Source organism: Tyto alba, unplaced genomic scaffold (assembly GCF_018691265.1).
Source record: "Tyto alba isolate M040663 unplaced genomic scaffold, T.alba_DEE_v4.0 Super-Scaffold_32, whole genome shotgun sequence".
In the NCBI taxonomy this organism is placed as follows: Eukaryota; Metazoa; Chordata; class Aves; order Strigiformes; family Tytonidae; genus Tyto; species Tyto alba.
This window is the reverse complement of record NW_024881307.1, coordinates 3,719,162-3,737,509: the sequence shown is the minus strand read 5'-3', so window position 1 is coordinate 3,737,509 and position 18,348 is coordinate 3,719,162. Positions and strand designations below refer to the sequence as shown.

The following is an 18,348-nucleotide window of genomic DNA, read 5'->3' as shown; positions in this document are numbered from 1 at the left end:
GGGGGACTTCTGTCTGAATTTTGGGGGAAAGCTGGCAGGGCAGGACTTGCAGGAAGCCTCCTTCGAGGAGTCCTTAGCGCTAAGATGCTGCCAGGGAGCATATGCAAGGAAAGGAAGCATTACAGCACTTTGCTTCTGATCATCGGTGTTTTGAAGGGTTTTCTTGGCCTTAGTCGCCAGCAAATTTGGCAAGAGGTTTCCCAAGCACTGAGCTGGCAGTTGTAGGAAAGAGGGTGGCTTTATCCAAGACACAAAAATCCGGGGAGATGTCTTTGAACTAAAGCTGACGGCGGGGGAAAAAAAAATGCGGAAGGAAACGTCCTCGTAGGCACAGCAGCTGCTTCGGAGGCAGCAGGGAAAATTTGTGGAGAGGAGGGTGAGCTTGGAGGAAGAGTTTTTCCCAGGCTGCAGGATCACAGCCTGGAAGGAGGAGAACTGAGGAAATCAGGCTCCATCTTCTTCCTCTGACTGCTTTAAGAAAAGGAAGCTTTGACCCTCTCCTCTCCTCCCAGGGGAACAGTGAAGAAGCATGAGATGCTCGTGGCCTGCAGCCTCGCTGGTGGGATGGGAAATTGCTCTGTCCCTGCCAGGATCCACAGCCCGGGCTGCTAAGAGGAGTGATGGATGAAAGGGAGGAAGAGGAGGAGGAGGAAGCTGCGTCTTAAGGCTCTGCAGCAGCAAATGGCCTCGGCGATTAAAACTGAGTGGGCAGTTGTGTATCACTCTGGATTTTCTGCCTGTTTCATCACTAGCAGTGACTCAGGAATATTCTTCATCGCCCTCAAGCGAGGATATGATCATTTTCTGCCACTTGAGATGAAGCTAATTTTACAGCAGCTTAGAGAGAGAGATGTCATGTGCTGATTTCTATACTGCCTGCATCACACATCAGCGCAGCACGGCAAGGCTATAGGTGCTGAGTGCTGAAAGTTAAACCACCTGATACTGGGAGAGAAACGCTGTGGGCCAGGGGAAGGTTGTTTGGTGCTGCAAGGGTCCCTGGAAAATGGGAGGAAAAAAGCAGTCAAGGCTTCCCAGCAAGGCGAAAGACAACAGCATCCCTTCTCCAGTCAGGTTTATTAGGAGGAGAAGCATCCAGATGGCCTGAAGGTTTTGAATATGCTCCTAATAGGACAAGAGTGCCGAGCAAGACGGATGGCCTCAAAGGACAGATCTCTTCTCTCAAATCCAACCCGGTCCCGCAGAGACCGAATTTACCAAAACCAAAGCCCGAGGAGCCCACGCCCTAACGTGAAAAACATCTGCAAGGTGCATCGAAGCCGGGTCTGGCTGGGCTCCCCATCTCATCCTACCCGTGGCTTCCCACGGGGCTGGGACGAGACGGCAGAGCAACCGCTGCCACCGCAGCCCGGGCTGCTGGCTGGGAACCTACCAGCCCTACAGCCACATTCAGATGGGTTTTCTCGCTCGCCGATCAGCCTGTTTATTTCTTTTTCAAGATGCAAAAGCTGCCTTCGCACCAGGCCCTGGCAATGCCTCGCTGGGCTCCCTGCGCGAAGCCACAGTCTCCCGGCCACCGGCCGGCACGCGATTCCTTGACAGCCCTGGCTTCAGGAGCTAACTGGCAGTGGTAGCTGCATTTGCAGGGGAAACGGAGCGGTACTGCCAGCTTTTAGTGACAAAAGGAGTGTTTATAACAGGCGCGGTGACAGCTGTCCGAATGCCACATTTATTTACAAAACGTTAGTTAAATCACTGACAGTTGGCGCTGCACAGGGAAGCCGAGAGGAAGAGCTGACATCTCCCCACCGCACGAATTCGGCGGCCCCGCGGCACCTCCCCGCACACTGCAGGCTTCCAGCCTCCCTTTCCCCCGTGGGCTGCAAACCCCTTGTGCTCAGGACATCATTCCACACCCTCCCATCCCCCTGAACCTGCAAGGGGGTCGTGCTGCATCTCCCACCCATCCCGAAGGATCAGTCCCAGCAGGGTGGGTGAAGTTTCTCCTAAGCAACGCGTCGCCGTCAAGCCTTCCATCTTTTCTAGAAGGACCAAGAGGATATTTATCACCCTGTGAACTCTTCAGGCCTTGGCCTTCTGTTGAGACTACTTCACGCAGTGCCAGTGAACGGATGGAGGTCACCCAAGTGGACCTCTGAGCGGCCAAAACTGGCTGGCACACTGGCTGCAGACTCATAGAGGTGTTTGAGGTGAAGGAGCCCCAGGTCTCGCTAAACAATGTCAACAGTCTGCATGCTGCTGGCTTTAAACCAGCAAGGAAATTGCAGCTGCTGTCCTCCACGAGCCAAGGACAACCAGAGAAATTTAGGAGACCCAGCTGACATGCACCAGTGAAGGCGTCTCCCTCAACCAACCACCTCCGTGACAAAGCAGTAACAACCCAAGATGGGATTTCGACCTTCTGACCACGTCCTACCCTGCCACAGAGCACGAGCACCTAGAGAAGGGAGAGGCTTGCTTTAATTTCATGCATACGCAAGCCAAGGCTAGCTAGCAGATACATCAGATACCTTTTGCTCCTTGTTGTTTGTAGAGGACTAAATCACAGCGCTTCCCACCCCCCCCCATCAGAGCACCTCCAAACTGCTCCCTCCCAACACTGGCACGTTTTGTCCCAACCCTCGCACTGTGCAAGTTTGCTGAGCAAACAGGGTCACGACGTGCACTGGCCGGCCTGAAATTGGGCCTTGGAAAACACAGATTCAACATCAACTTTGTCTGCTTCAAAGCAGAACGGCTCCTCCAGCTAGAAGAAAGCAATAGGAAGGAAGAAGTATGATAAAAAAAAATTACTTCAAGGTGTAATGCAGCTGAGAGGTGGGAAGGGAAAGACTTTTTTCAGCTAAAGGGAAACTCTACGTACCCAGAAATCCTTCCCTTAAGAGAGGAATGAAATCAAAATTGCACTATTTCCTTTAAGTCACTTTAAAACCCCAAATCTCGCTTCAGCTTAATCAGGGCTTTTCCAGTAAAATTTGACAAGATGCTTCAATGAACTCATAAACTCAGATTAAAAGAGAGAAATACTATTTTTCCAACCAAACCCAAATCTGCAATTTTTCCAACAAGGAAATTCTAAGCCAACTATTTTCCAGTCAAGGTATGCAAAAAAGGAATGGACTGTTTAGTAAAAAGATCTGATTCAGAAATTTAAAAAGAAATGTATTTTCTTATGTAACAAACTGCACAAGTTGGAACTTTTAAAATAAAAATACAAGAGGCAGGTGCTTGCCTAGCTCCCACTGAATTGCAATGTAAGATAAGCACCAAACCTTTAGAAACTTGGAAAATACTTGCTCAAGTTTTCACCTAGGTCACTCTTCCTTTGAACTCATCAAGAGCTTTGTACCGGACTGTAAGAGAGGAATAGGGATGCAAGATAATAAAGATCATCCTGGAATAAAGCCCTCTACCTAGAATTTACTGAATTTGAAGGACTTAAGGGTAAGAACCCAAACATGCCTTCAAATATTAGTGTTGTGCCTATCGTCCAAACCATCCTGAGATTTGGAAGTGGCTCTGAACCCAGAGCTGCCCTGCTCTTCTTCCGTACCTTTGAGAATCTGCTTTTCTCGACAGCTTTCTATCATGCTTCTTATTAGAGATGTGTGAGAAACATAAGTCTGAAAAACACACCAGTCTGCTGAACAGAGAATGTGAAGCTAGGAAAATAATGATCTCACCATGAAAAAAAAAAAAAAAAAAAAGGGGAAAAAAAAAAATAAATTCAGACTCAAAAATCCAAAGTAATGAATGTTTGGATCATGTCCGGGGCTCTGCATGTGTCTGATAAAACAGGCGCAGGTGTCAGAGCCATTTATGGTTGCAGGCGCAGAGCCGGTCAAAATCTCCCTTCTCTGGGAAAAAAAAAACCTGTGATATTTCACCAGCTGCTCATGTTGGAAGGTGGTTTTATTCCTTATTTACTCTGTCCTCATCGACATGCAGAGCTGGACTCGCACGTCCCTGTTTGACCCTTGGTGTCCTTCAGCACTCTCCCCAGAGGTGTCCCCACCTTCGGACCAGGCTCAGCTCTCCAGACCTTGTCTCCATCTCACTGACACCGGCTTTTCCAGGGGACAATCCAGCTGCAAAGTCAAGTTTGCCTTCAGCCTTTCCATACCCACCCATCTGCTCTTCTGCCTCCTCACTCTGCATATAAACTAACGACTGCTTCCCAGCATGACTGCGGGTGGCGAGAGCCAACACCACTCACCACCAGCTGAAGAATCCTTATTCAAAGTGAGATTTTTAATATACTAATGATTAAGACGCATTTGGCATTTCAGCAGATGCTGCAGCATCCAGACGGCTAAGCTCAAGTCTCAGACTTGGCTCCTTCAGAGCCTTGCACCTCTGAAAACTGAACCTAAGGAGAGCAGAAAGTATTTCCCAAAGGTGCCACATGCAACAACGAGCAAAGCCTTTTTGTTAGGAGAGGGCTTTCTGCATTGCTATTCCACGTGCAACCCGTTAGCAGTTTGCATATTGTAGCAAGACTAAAATGCTGTCCTCCAACCTGATCCACAGTCCATTACAGTTAGGATAAAGACTTGTGGTGACATTAATGAGCACTGGATCAGCCCCTTTGTCAGCATAAATCTCTCTATTGCACTGGTGGGACTGCATTTTCCCATTTGCTTGTTTGTTTGGCTCTGTATCCTCATTACAATTTCTATTAGCCCCTTCTTTCATTGATACAGTCATAGATTAGTCCCTCCCTGATTTTCCCCTTTCCTCCTGGAGGAAAGGGGTGTCTGAGCTCAATCTGGCAGGTTTAGGCGAGTCTGGGAGGAGGAAAGAACGACTGCTTGGTCAAGAGGAGGATTTTTCCAACAGCCTAAGTTGGAGTGACTCCAGCGAAGCCAGAAGAGACGGTGATTTAGGCAAGCTGAAGGGGACCCACGTCCCCAACCCACCTCTCGTTAACGCGCGCGGAGCTGCCAGTTCACAACCACCTCGCTGCCAAGGGACGGCGCGTCGGGAGGGCCAAGAACTAGAGATGAGACCGGTCTCCATCCCTCGGACCATCATCCACAAGCCCTTAGGTCTGAGGCTTAGCTCAGCTCACGGTCACGACGAGAGCAGCTTCTCAGCAGAGTCCCACAGTTGGGGGTGGCATTGCTTTTGCTGGGCCCAACCTCTGATTTTGCTTTGGCTCCTACCTAATGACCAACCACCCACCAAGCAGCTCTGCAGTACCCCAACCATACGTCGTGTACCCCTGCAATAAACAATCCCCTGGCACCTCCAACTAAAAAAATGCTCACAAGGACCCTTTCAAACCCCAGGCGAGGGCAAGATGCCGGTAGACATCTGGGGTGCCCTCCAGTAGGACACTCCAGAAGGAGCATTTTCCTTACAGAAGGATGCATCCCACCACAAAAAGACTGCAATGCAAGCAGATGACTCACGGAGCCAGAGAAAGGAAGTGTTGCAATTGCTGCACACGAATAATACACATTTATGGGACCTAGGAGGGCGCCTAACGTTACGTGAGGGGTCGATAACAGGGCTGAGAACTAAACCTCCATTTCATAACCCTGGCTTAGCGATTAGAAATGCCAGCCCAGCAACCCTCCACTGGCCAGCTCTGTCACCTGGCAGGCTGCTCTGACCTCCCTTCCTCTTCACCCTTCTTCCTCCCCATCCCAGAGGAGCAGGGCACAAGGCTCTTTGACTTAAATCTTTCCAGAGCTGGGAGATTGGAGATACTTAACGGTACGATGGAGATAACAGCTCTGGAAAAGCATGTTTGTCCCCTAGGAGACCCCAGCCCAGGCAGCTCCAATGAACTAGAGGCAGCAGCTATACCAGGGGAGCTATAAAGGGAAACCCTCCTCTGGCACAGCAATCAGGAGCTTGTCTCATCTCAGATGGAAATTGCACTCAGGGAAAAAAAAAAAAAAATCCATGCATATGACAATTTTTTTCCCCACTTTAAGCTGATTCCATCTCCGAGATCGGAGAGAGGTGGCGAAGATTTGCTGACATGTCACTTCAGCAATAAACTCCTCTTTCAAAAACATGCCATCGCAAGCAAAGCAATCGACTCGCAAGCTACAAACAGCCCCGAGCATCGCACGTGGGTGCTGCTCGGGGCTTCTGCAGCCCCTCTGATGGAAGAGCTCCAGGAACACGGACGGAAAATCCTGGCCAGAAAGGAGGATCCAACAACAGTGGGAGGAGGAGAGCGGCAGGGGTGAAGCGGCACCGGGCACCGATGGGAGCAGAAACTCAAGTCCTAAGTCTGCACTGACCTCAGGAGTATGGGCACAGATGCAGGAGAACATGCTCTCCCCCTTCTTCACCTTAATATAGGAGGGGTCAAGCACAGCTCTGAAATTATTCCCTAACAATCGGGAACAAAAAGGAGAGAGGTTTGAAGGAGAAGGTCAGAGTGCTGGATACTGGGGGAGTCTGGAGAATAAACTTTGGTTGTTAATATACGAGTTGGCAGCTTAGCTCCATCCTCACCCCATGCCCACAGGAGTGCAGGGGGCTGGTCCCACCCAAACCCAAGCGCTCTAAAGTCCTGCACTGCTCCGTAACCGAGAAAAGCAAAGTAAATACACCTTGGCCTCTGCAGTCTGGAAGCCCAAGCTATATCCCCCCGAGTCTGGGCTTAGGAAGCGGGCAGGGAAGCAGCCGGGAGCTTCAGTCTCTTCTAAGTGAGACTCTGAAATAAATAATTATAGCAGGATGAATATTTCCCATGGGCTGGGCTTGGAGATCATCAGAATGGGATGACTATTTCCCGGGAGCAACGTGCCACATGCCTGAGCCCTGGGGAGGGAGATCCAGTAAATGAGGAGTTGGGTGGTTGTGCAAGGATTGGGGGGGGGGGGGGGGTGGCTGGGTAGGGCAGGAGCTGGGAGGGCTGTGATGAGCAGCAGGTAACTCAAGGTTTCCTGGGGTGTGTGGGAAAGGGCTGGGCAAGCAACACCCCCTCGCTGGGGTTAACAGCTCCCACCACCAGCAAGTGGGAGCCTCGAGCAAAACGGACACGGAGCTGTGAAATTACCCAACGAGATGTAGCAATCACGGCCGGATCCTTCCGTGAACACCCTCTGCCCTGCCTGGTTTTCCCTCTTTGCACCAAGAGCCCCCCCATCGCTCAGCCCCCCGGCTACGGGGATGAGCCAGCACCGCTTTTCTCGGGGACAGAGGGCCCGGAGAGGGTTTTTCCCTGTCCCCTGGCAGGCTTTCTGGGCTCATCGACTGCAAACCACAAAGGCAGCTGCCCAAAACCTCAGCGCAGAATCGCCATCGCTCAAAGCCCTGGCAGGAGCAGCCCTGCCTGGGCACGGGTTGGGGGGAACACGCAGCCTCCCCCCGCTCCCAGGACCCGAGCGAAAGCAGCGGGCTGGAACGCACCACGCTGGTATCCGTCAGAGACCGGCCCCGTTTTCCATATTACACAATAACACCACAAAAAGGCAAATTTCCGTTGATAAAGGGGGAAAGATGGGACAGCAAAGAGTCACAGAAAACAGACCCATTTCTGAGAAATATTCTTTTCTGCTTAGCAAACAAGCACTTTCTGTTTGCATCAGTCAAACAAACATGCTTGATTTTGTTTTGTTTCGCGGCCAAGTTATCATTTCTCCAAAATTATTTCAAGAGCACAACAGGGGCAAAATAAATTTGCAAAACAGGCTTAGGTAAACCATGGCAGATCTCAGTGGCAAAGTGCATGGCCCTTTTCAAAGCCTGAGTGGAAACCGCAGGAAGCATCAGGGTTAAAAAAAAAAAAAAAAAAAAGCTTTGACTCATGTTAAACTCAGATTTGACTTTCAGCGTTAGAATCAAAGGAGGAACAAAAAAAGGCATCGCATCACCCTGCCAAAAAAAAACAGAGGAGGTGTAAAAAGGGGCCTGCGAAAGAAGTGGTCCTTGCCCCGCAGCCAGATCTGCTCGCCATCTGCCTGGGGCACCAGTGAATTTGGGGGGATAGGGGCGAATCTGGGGGGATGCCATGCAATCGCCTGTGCATGCTGATGGGATCATCAGAGCCTTGCCGTGGAAAGCGCTGACTGACGCCAATTAAAGTGAAATCGTAATCAAGCCATTTGTTTTGGTGCCGAGAGAATTGCTCCAAAGGTCTCAGCAACGCCTGGACTCGGTTCAAGAGCCGGATGGAGGTTCAGGACGGGTCTTCTCCAGCGTGAACCGCTCGCTACCGGTGAGGATGCAGACCAGCCTCATCCTCACGACGTGGCCTTTTGAGATCCAGCAGCCCCAGCCAGCCCTGACCTTCGCACACACGCGAGCCCCAAGAGCAGGAGCAGCCCCAGCCCCTGCACCAGTAAAAACGCCAGGCTGTTCAACCCAACACCCACAAACCCTTTTCCTATTCCTGCAAATTTTGCTGCGCCCAGGAGCAAATCCCGCCCCTCCTCTCCCAGACGGTAGCTCTATGCCAAGGTCTAAACCTAGGTTTAAATTTAATACAGTGATCTAAAGTGCTGGTGCTGAAGCGAGACACATGACTGCACCCTCCAGCAGATATCATGAGACGGAAGGAAATATCAAAATATGATCCTGGTCCTAAACTGACTCCTAATGGTAGATTTACAGTAGCTGGGTTTGCACAGAGCAAAGCCTGCGCCCTTCACAAGGGGGAAGTCTCCTCCCGGCTGTTAACCCAGCTTCTTTCTCCCGTGCTGAATTAGCTCTGCTCGGAGGGGCGGCGGGGATGGAGCTGAAAAGAGCCTCCTTGGCAGGGCACCGTTGCTCGACAGCAGCTTGGGGTCCTCGGCACCCCGCCACCCCAGATAAAACAACCTATTTCCAACAGCCAAGCCCTCTCCCTCGGGAGGGGACAGGACTTTCCAAGCGCTTCAGAGAAGCGGCAACTTCTGCTGCGAAGTTCTCAGCTTGCTCTCCCTTTTGTTGGCTGTGAAAAATCAAGAAGGGACCTCTAGAAACATCTCTTGCCTTCCAAATCCTTGGCTGCAATTCAACATCCTCCCACCTCACAGGGAAATGAGTGGGAAAAGAGGAGACCCTATTTTTTTTTTTTTTAATCTTCCCATGCACCCTTCCCTGCCTGCCACCCTGGCAGGCTGGGCAGGAGGAGACTGGAGACCCCCCCGAAGCCTTTCTGAGCAGCGTTGCTATTCTGAACAAGTTAACTCCTACCACAACAGATCGATGGTTATGCCGGGCTGCAGCCGGGAGGGGAATGGGCAGGAAGATTCACGCTTCCTTGATTTCCTCCTCTGGCAATGGGTGGTTTTTCACGCGCTCCTCTCCTCTCGGCTCCTGCCACAGCCCAGCACGGCTGCAGGGACCGGGAAACTCCCGGGGGACGCAGCAACGTACCACCGCCGGCCAGGCTAACCGCTCCCGCCTCGAACCAGAAGGAAAATGCCCCAAAACGCCAGTGCAAAACACAGTCTTCCACCTCTCTGGCTCCCAAAGCCGCGTGTCGAGGTGGCGGCGGCAGCGAGCCGTTCCTTTCCAAGAGCGACGCCCGCCCGAGGGGCGGCAATAGCGCGCCCGTGGGGATATCATCCCCGCGGTTTGCGCACCCCAAAGCCCGCGTGTGCAAGCCCCCGGGGGGGGGGGGGCACAGCTCATCCCCTTCCCACCCACACCAGCTCCCCAGCTGAACTGGGACGCGCGCACGGCAGTTGTGGGGGCGATGAGAAGCCGCTGCCCGCCCCTCCCCAGGGCCACCATTTGAGTGTGTCCGTGTGTCCCCCCCCCCCCCCAACTTCTCACCAGGCCTCGCGGACAGAAGGAAAAAAGCATCCCTCCTGCTGACTCACCCCAGCTTGCCTTCATTCGACAGCGGGCGAGCGCCCGGCGCCGGGGCACAGCACCGCCAGGATCCGGGCCACAAACACCTTGCGGGCCCCTGCTACAGCGTGAACAATTCTCCTCCTCCCTGTAAGTTTGCACAGCGTCCGTGCCCACACCACCCAGACCTCCAGTAACCCAAACCCCTCCCCTCTCCGGTACCCCCATGCCAAAATCTGTAGGATTTTTCAGTGCTTGGCAGAGCCCGGTGATTCAGGAGAGGAAAAGAACTACTTTTTGGGTTTGGCTTTTTTTTTTTTTTTTTCCTCCAAATTCCTAAGCGAGACACCCCATCCTCCACTCTCGGCCACCCATTTCCAAACCTCTTTGCCCAGTCGTGCCACGGCACAAGACAAATCCGCAGGGATGGCCACAACACAGCTCCCTCCTGGGAAAGTGTGAGGGCTGGGGGGGGGCGAGAGGCTCAGCAGCAAACAGCTGAGTTGCAAGAAATACGTAGGGAGGGGATTCACATCTCCACGGGCCAAGCTAAGCCCATGATTTAAATCCTCCCATCGCTTGGAGACCTCTGGCTGAAATGCCTCCTTAAGGTTTTATTTTTTTTTATTTATTTATTCTTTTTTTGTTTTTGTTTTTGCCCTGGTTTGGCCCTGCTTCACTCGCTGGCGTAAAGCAGGAGTGCGGCTTCCACCGCACACACCCAGCTGGCCCCGCAGATGTTGGTGTCACCTATGCAACACGCCGGCGGAGGAAAGTCACTCCCGAGCACGCCGGAGTTGCAAGCGGCCCCTTCCCAGCGCTGCAGTTAAAAGCTGGCTTTTTATTTTTAACGTCCCTATCAAAAAACATCCTCTGGGACAACCTGCGCCCATCTGCTGCGAGGACAGGGATGAGGATCCGGGCGTAAGATGTCCCAGAAGTTACGCCGATCGAAATTACGGTTTTCTCGGCAGCCCCAGCCCCCCTCAGATTGCTGCTGCAGGCGACAGGACCCCGGTGCAACGCCCAGTCTCATGTTTCCACTCCCCCCCACCCCCCCCAACAAAGAGTTAATGCTGGTGTGGGGAGGAGCAGCCCTCCTGCCCCGGAGCAAGGGGATTTTTCGGGAGGGCAGCAGCCCCCTGCCCGGAGCCAGCCCCATCCCACGCTCCCCACATCCCAGCGGGTCTGGAGATGGGGAAAAAGGCACAAAACCCCACTGCCGGGGGGGGAGTGGCAGGGTGGGGAGTCTATCAGCTCCCCCAGTCCTCAGGCTGGGTTGGTTTGACAGGCACAAAGGCACCCCGGGAGCAAAATGATGATTCCACCCCCCCCAAACGCAGCCACAGTGCCCGAGCTGTCACCACCGACAGCAGGAGCCCAGCCCGTGCCTCGCTCCGGTGTGGAAGAGGGGGCCAAGAGGGAATTGCTCTCCCCCCTTTTTCACCCCCCCCCACCCCAATAACTTTCCTGGTGACACCTGGGGGCGGCGGGGGGAGCTGAGCCAAAGCCCGGTCCCCAAATCTCCTTCTCAGCTTGCTGCCCGGCGCCTGTCCTGCACCGCCGACCGACACGATGCATCCCCCAGCCGCGGGGAAACTGAGTCACGTCCCCGAAGGCACCGGCCGCCCCCCCCCCCCCCCCAAAAAAAAAAAAGGTAGAAATCCAGCGGCTCCTACCTGAGCGTGGCACTCTCCCCTTGCCGCACAGTCACGTTGTCCATAGCTTTGGGGAAGGTGGCATCTCCGCTGCGCACGGGCACTCCTGCGGGCACAAGGAAGAGCAGCCTGAGACAGAGGACGACTAGGCACCTCCAGGGCAGGGCTAAGCACCCACCGACCCCCATCCTGGGCAGCAGGGACTTTTCCAACAGGCAAAAAACACCCCCGACAAGGCCACCAGGAGCGAAAAGGGGGTGGGGGGTAAGGGGGTGGGGGGGGGGGGTGGGGGGAAGAGGAGGGATGGGGTGCGTGTATGTGGGGATGGGGGGGAGCAAAACGACCGGGGCGAGCGATGCGGAGCTCCACGGAGATCAGGAGAGCCCCCGGCACGGCAGCCTGCGAGCACTGAGCCTGCCGAGCGGCATCCGGAGGGAGTCCCCAGTATCCTTGGGTGAGGGAGGAGGACGGGAGGGCCGGGGGTGGGGGAGGAGGAAGAGGAGGAGAAGTGGCAAAGGTGCTGGACGCTGGGCGAGCCGGCTCTTCCCGGGAAGCTGTCCGAGGCTCACTTGGGCGAGGAGGCGCCGGGGGAGCCGCCCGGCTGCGCCCCGCTCCCGCGCACTCGTCCCGAGTTCGCAGCTCCCCTCCGCAGCGCGGAGCGGGGGCAGTCCAAAAACCAGTGAAAAGCCAAACCAAAAAAAACAAAAAAAAAAAAAAACAACACCCCCCGGAGCGAGCTAGGAAACGGGTCCGGATGCAAGAAGGCACAGCGGGCAAAGGCCTCCGGGATGCCCCGCGGTTTCTCTCCTCCAGCCCCGCTGTCGGGTCCCAAAGACGGGCTGGTCCAGGCGGGATGCAGGATGCCGGGATGGGGGGCTGTCGGGGTGCCCTCAGCGGCGGGTGGACGGGGCGCGGGAGAGCGGGCGAGGAGGAGGAGGAGGAGGAAGAAGAAGAGGCGGCGGCAGCATCCCAGCCCCGCCGGCGCGGCTGGCCGGCAGCATCCCTGGGCGGCGCGGATGCTGACTTCCCGGGGTTGTCATGGCAGCGGCTCCATCACTGACCGGCCCTTTGGCTCCCGCACCCCCCGCACAGCACCCAGCACCCGCACCCAGGCACAGGCGGGGAGCTGGGGGGGGGGGGGGGCGGCGCGCACCTCGCACGCCAGCCTTTAACCCCTGCCGCGCCACGCTCCTCGGGGGACGGGATGTCAGGACCCCCCACCCCCCCCCCTCCCCTTCCCCGGCACGCTTACCTGCGCCCCGCGGCCAGCACCGTACTATCTCTAATATTTTCCCTCCTCTACCCCTGCACCATCCCCTCCCCGGGTGGCAAAGCCACTATGCAGGAGGGGAAACTGAGGCACGAGGCAGTTTTTTCCCCCCCCCACCAACGTCAGGCAGGTGGGCACGGGGAGAGGCAGGAGCGTGCCCTCCTGATCCTCTGCGTGAGCTTAAGTGGCAAATTCCTCCCCAGCCACAAGCACGGTCCCCGCATACTTTTTATCAGCTCATAATTTAACAAATATCGCATTTGCTTATGCCTAGTAATTCCTCCTTCCCTCCGCTAGCGGCTAAACACATTAGTATTTCCAGGCACAGTTTCATGCTGGTAAAAGGTGCCAGGGAGCCATCCTCAGAGCACAAAGTCCTGGAGCCACTGAGCAAGAGCAGAGCCAAGCCCCAGCTTTCGGGGCGCTGCGCCCCTGGAAGCTCCCCCCCCCCCCTCCCCGGAGCTGCAGCAGCCCAGCATTAGGGGAATCCAGGCCTCCTCCACCCGCTGTCCCCAATGACTTCTCTGCGACACGGGACCTTATCCAAAAGTCCTCCCTCCCTCCGTTCCCCACCGCGTGCTCGGCAGCTATTACACGGCACCAATTTTTTTTTTTTTTTTTTGAAATCGCTGCCAACCTGAGCTGGATTCAAACTGGTGACCTAGATGTGAAAGGATCCATAGCCCGTTACTAATCCCTGGAGTCTCCGAATCCCCTGTAAACTACTGCTTAATTCACTAACTGTGCTATTTAATCTCTAAAACATTATGAGCTGTGCCAGGCAGAGGAAACACTCAATCAAATAAAGCTTTATTATTATTGTGCGTGCTGATAGGTCATATAAGAAGGGGATTGCTTTGCAAGTCTCTCTCCTTCTCCCTCTTCTGAGGGCTCCCTGCTCCTTGAATTTAGCGCTGGTGGGACGTGCTGCCTCGAGTCCCACGTTTCCCCAGAGGGGACACCAGCTTTCCCCAGCTCTTGGCAGAAGGAGTTTAAATCTCCGCAGCTCACTGTGCTGCTCCTGGCTGGTCTGGAGGGGCAAACGCCTGCCTTCAGCAGATCCTCTGAGCCCAGAAATTACACCGGAGAGGCCTCTGAAACCTAACTGGGGAAAGTTAAGAGCCCATCAGCGTGGGGTGAAACTCCTCACGCAAGGTTATGGCGTTGCGCCGGGGCGCGCAAGTCCACAAAAAATAAAAGACACTGCTTTTGCTGACAGCTGCAGCATCCAAGCGCCCATCTGAGGACGGGGACCCCGCCGCGCAAGCCCCTCGCTGCCGGGGACACCCCCCTCGTGTGCAGGACCCCCCCAAGCCATCGCCAGGCTCATCACGCGAGAGCTTGCTCTCGGCGTGAGGCTGCTCCTTTGGACGGGCAGAGACAGTCTCCTGTGTCAGCAAAACCAAAGGGAGTCCGGTGACTACAGCCAGTTAACCTTTTCACCCGGCGTTGGGGCCCGGATTGCCAGGAGCATCTTCAATCACAAGAGAAAGCACCTGCCCGTGCCCAAAGCGTGAGAGGTTGGGGCAGAATGTGACCTGCCGAGGAGCTTCGGCCCTTGCAAGGGCTGAATTCAGCCCACTTAGGGCATCAGCAGCACTGCCTGAAAATCCCAAGGAATTTAAACCCAATGTCGCCAGCTCCTGCATGCTACAGCCCAGCAGAATCCCTGGTCTATCGCCCCTTCTCCAGCTCTCCCTCTCTTCCATACATACAATGTACATATAAATCAGCCTGTCACAGCTCGTCTCTTTTCTGACAGCTGTAATTGCTTCAGACTGTAAAAATATCTATAGACAATAAACACAATGCACGAAAACAGCAAAGAGCAAACGAAATCAAGGTTCCTTTAAATAATTCAGTTGCTCCAGCAGCAGAGGAGCCAGCAACTGAGTCCAGCTGTGAAGGTTCAGCAGCCAGAGAAAGAGAGCTTTGTAGGCTCTCTGGGGATGAGAGAGTCTTTTTTTCCTTCGTTGGTTTTTGACCACAGCAGAAGAGTCTGCCGTACATGGGCTAAGCTACTTGCAAAGCAGCACCTATCCGAGCACGAAACGCAGCCTCTTGCTTTCAGCTTCTTCCCACTTAGATAAAAGTATTTTTTATTTTTTTTATTTTTTTTTTCCCATCGCAAGCAACAGGCAGGAGACAAACAGAATGAGCAAAGCGCAGGCACACTCTAGGTATATATTTATCTCCGCAGCTATCTCCACAACCTCCTTCTTTCCAGCAAGGCTAAAGGCCCCCCTCTCCTGGCAGAGACCACAAACAGGGTAGCACAAGGGACGTGGGCAGGGAAGAGAGGGCTGGCATCGCTCCGGACCTCCCTGGGAAGAGGAGCAGTGGCAGGGATGGAGGCAGGGGAAGGATTTCCCCTGGGGAGACGGCAGCTGGCAGGGAGGATGCCGAAAACACGGCCAGGGAAGGGGCTGGAAAGAGCAAGAGCCCGTGGGGTTCACCCTGCGGAGGAGCGTCTCTATCAGAGCAGCAATAGCTGAGGAGGGGGGAGACTTGGAGGAGAGAGCACCCCGGCTCCTCCTGCCCAGCCTGCGAGCCTTCCAGCAAATGCTGCCCGAGCTCGGGCTTTCTGAGCAAAACCAAGCCCAAGCGTCTGACCCTGCGGATCCGAGTGGTCCTGAAGGCTGACAGCCAGACGCAAAATTGCAGTTCAAGTCCCTCCATCAAGTAAAACAGCGTGATCGCTGCAGTTTTTTCAGCTGTCTCAGAAATCTTCTGGCACAACTCTAGCATCTCTTTTGCATGTAAGCTGCTTGCAGGGATGGTCGACAGATCCTCTCGTACAACCTGTGCCTATACACCTGCCTACAAACCTATATAGATACCATACTACACCTCCCTACACACTGAAAGATTTAATTCCCGAAAAAAAAATATATTACTCTCAATAAGTAGGTCATAGCAAGGCAATTTGTACAGCCAGATTTTTCTTTTAATTCCTTTTTTCCTTTTCACAAAGCTGATAGATGGCAATCTATAACCCCAAAGTGGAAATTTATTTTTAATCTGAAATTGCCAAATATGATCAGAAACATAATTTATGCTCCAGTCATTCTTGTTCCTTCCAAATGAAAACATGATTTCATAACCCCATTCGTGCTATCGCGTACCACATTATCCTCCAGTAAGCCCAGAGTTGCAAAAAAGTGCTTAATTTTCTTGGCATTAGTCAGGTGAATGACACACGAGTGCGGGGGAGCTTTTCCTGAATAACTACTGAGCCCTCAGTGTCTACAACCATTCACTGCAGACACAAAGGACGTGGGCTCCCGCTCCGCTCACCACGCTGACTCATTTATCCCCCTCGTTAACGGTGGCCCCAATTAAGAAACAATGATTGAGAGCCTTACTTGGCTGGAGCCGTTTTGAGCCCTTCTCGCCCCAAAGGCATTCCTCTGCCGAGCTGGAGAAATTGCCCGTTTGGGGCCGTTTCTAGGCCAGTTTTCTGAATGCAAGAAGCATCCTCACGGGCACTCAGCCCGCAATCCCTTACACTGAAGGCAGGCAGTGACTACCAGCATCCTCTTCAGGGTGTTTAAAAGCAACGCAGGAGACCCCATTAATCCCCGCTAAAGATGCCATTAATATTTAACTGGCATTTATATAAACTTACAGTAACCATCCTATTAAATTCGAATATAGTGTGCTTTTGGGAGCTTTCCCCTCAAGCCACTCCGGGATCCGCTGCCCTGCTCTGCCCGCACTTTGCACCAAGCGCCTCGCCGTAAAAAAAAAGGAACATTTTGTTTGCCCTTTAAAAAACTGCTGGGCTTGGGTCTGTCGCTTGCTCTCATCGTGCTCAGGGCCTTGGGATTTTCAAGCACGAGTTAACTCCTTCCCGGGCATCCCCAGCTGAGCTGCTCTGCCTCGTGCTCGCCGCAGCCAAGGGCCTGCAAAAAGGCTGCAAAAGCCTGTCCCCAAGCTGGTGCTTCAAAGCCAAAGCCAGCAAAGGATTTACCTCCCTGCAACGTCTCAGGAGCTAACCCAGAAGGTACCACTTGAAGAAAGTGGCCTGGGCAGGAAGAAAGCTTCATCACTAGCTGCCAAAATGCCCCATATATAGCACTGCCATCCCTATTATATGCAGAGACACACAACAGCATCCTTGAAGATGCTCTGACATACATTACAGATGGGCCCGGGAGCACTGAGGCATGGACATGAGCTCAGGGAGGGACACACCAGTCCTCAAGGCCTGGCTTTTCCTTTGGGTTTACTCCTTTTCTCCCACCGTTCTCAGCGTTTGAGCCTTTTACAACAGCCCAGCCAACACAACATGTGTATTTATGAGGTGACACCTCCGTATGTGCAGCCTTAATATTAAACATCTATACAGGCAGTTAAAAAAAAAAAATAAAAAAAAATTATCAAGGCTATACAGAGCCACGCTGGCACTTTGAAAGTTATGAACTGGGATTGATCCTCAGTACAAATCAATATTGGGTTTATATACACCTGTTTCTCGTTGCATTGTTGTGAGGTTACGTCGCTATATTAACGCCCCGAAAGGCATGCTTTACACTCACTCCACATCCACAGCAGCGTTTGATCGGCATAAATCAGGTGCCAGAGACAGCTGATGACATCAGATAAAACCATGCCATTAGCCATCTAACAGCATTTTATAAGCGTATGACATTAACCCAGTGCTCTACAACTCAATCCACTCTGCGATTTAACAGGAGTAAGCGCGCACGGGAAGAGCAAAAAAGCTGAATAGGCTGGAAAGCAAAGCCAGCCACGCCTCGGGTCCCACCGAGGACTTTCGGGAGCTTCAGCACGACCACCTGAAACGTGAAAACGTGAGCTTCTCCCCCCTGAGAAGCTTACCCACAGTTTGGGGGGCATTTGTGGATAACTCTCTGGAAGAACAGCTCCAAGAGCTGTTGTGCCTTCTCCCGAGATGGCCCCAAACAAGACACGCCGAGCCAAGCCTTCCCCAGCCCAGCTGGGTATCCACACACAACCCCTAAACCCCAAAAAGAAACAAGAAGGTCAACAACCCTGGCTGGGGATGGCCCCTCACCACATCCACCCCCCCACACTTCATCTCATTTTCCCCAGCCAAGCCCTTTCCTACCAGAAAGCCGCTCGGTCCATGTGGAGCAGACACCAGGAGATGAGCAGATACCTCCATTTAGGCCACCACGTTCAATAAAAAGCAGATTCTTAAGAGCAGAGCCCCTGAAATCCCTCTTTTGAAGCCACCCAGCACGCTCAGCAGCTCTCAGAAAAACCCCAACCCACTGCCAGGTGTTCGGCATCTGAAAATCAGACCCACCTGGAGTCACTGATTTGTCTATTGCCCTCAGCTGCGCCGGCACCTGGATCAGTCACCTACAAAACCAGGGTGGGGCAAGATGCAAGCTTTGCTTTCTGACTCCAGACCGGCCACAGCCAAAAAGGGGCTTCTTCAGATGGACCTCAAAACCTGAGTGCCTGCACCTTTGCGGGGGCCCAGCTTTTGCCAACCTCAAATCCCATTTTGCAAGGCACCCAGGTTGCCAGATTGCTCGAGCGCGGCTCAGGAACAAAAGCCGGGCACGCTGCTGTCTGCCTGTATCAATTTGAGTTTTGCCACTGGTCCTCTGACCCTTGCGGCGCTATGCATCCAAGAATAATATTAATAATAGTCATGCCATTAAGCAAGATGCTTGGTTCAAATCTGAAGATTTT

General features: G+C 53.5%; 1 protein-coding gene across 4 annotated transcripts in view; it reads right to left on the bottom strand.

Annotated features, from left to right (window-relative positions):
- Positions 1-18,348, bottom strand: part of LOC116958960 (protein CEPU-1) — a 344,224-nt gene that overhangs the window by 127,453 nt on the left and 198,423 nt on the right. For 2 of the 4 annotated variants that reach the window (XM_042800719.1, XM_042800721.1), the window contains exon 1: positions 11,409-11,696. In XM_042800719.1, the coding sequence (XP_042656653.1) occupies positions 11,409-11,575 (167 nt within the window). In that variant the 5' untranslated portion in view covers positions 11,576-11,696. Of the gene's footprint in view, positions 1-11,408; positions 11,697-12,639; positions 12,659-18,348 lie in introns of those variants that run through there. The other 2 variants (XM_042800722.1, XM_042800720.1) reach the window with 2 other exon arrangements.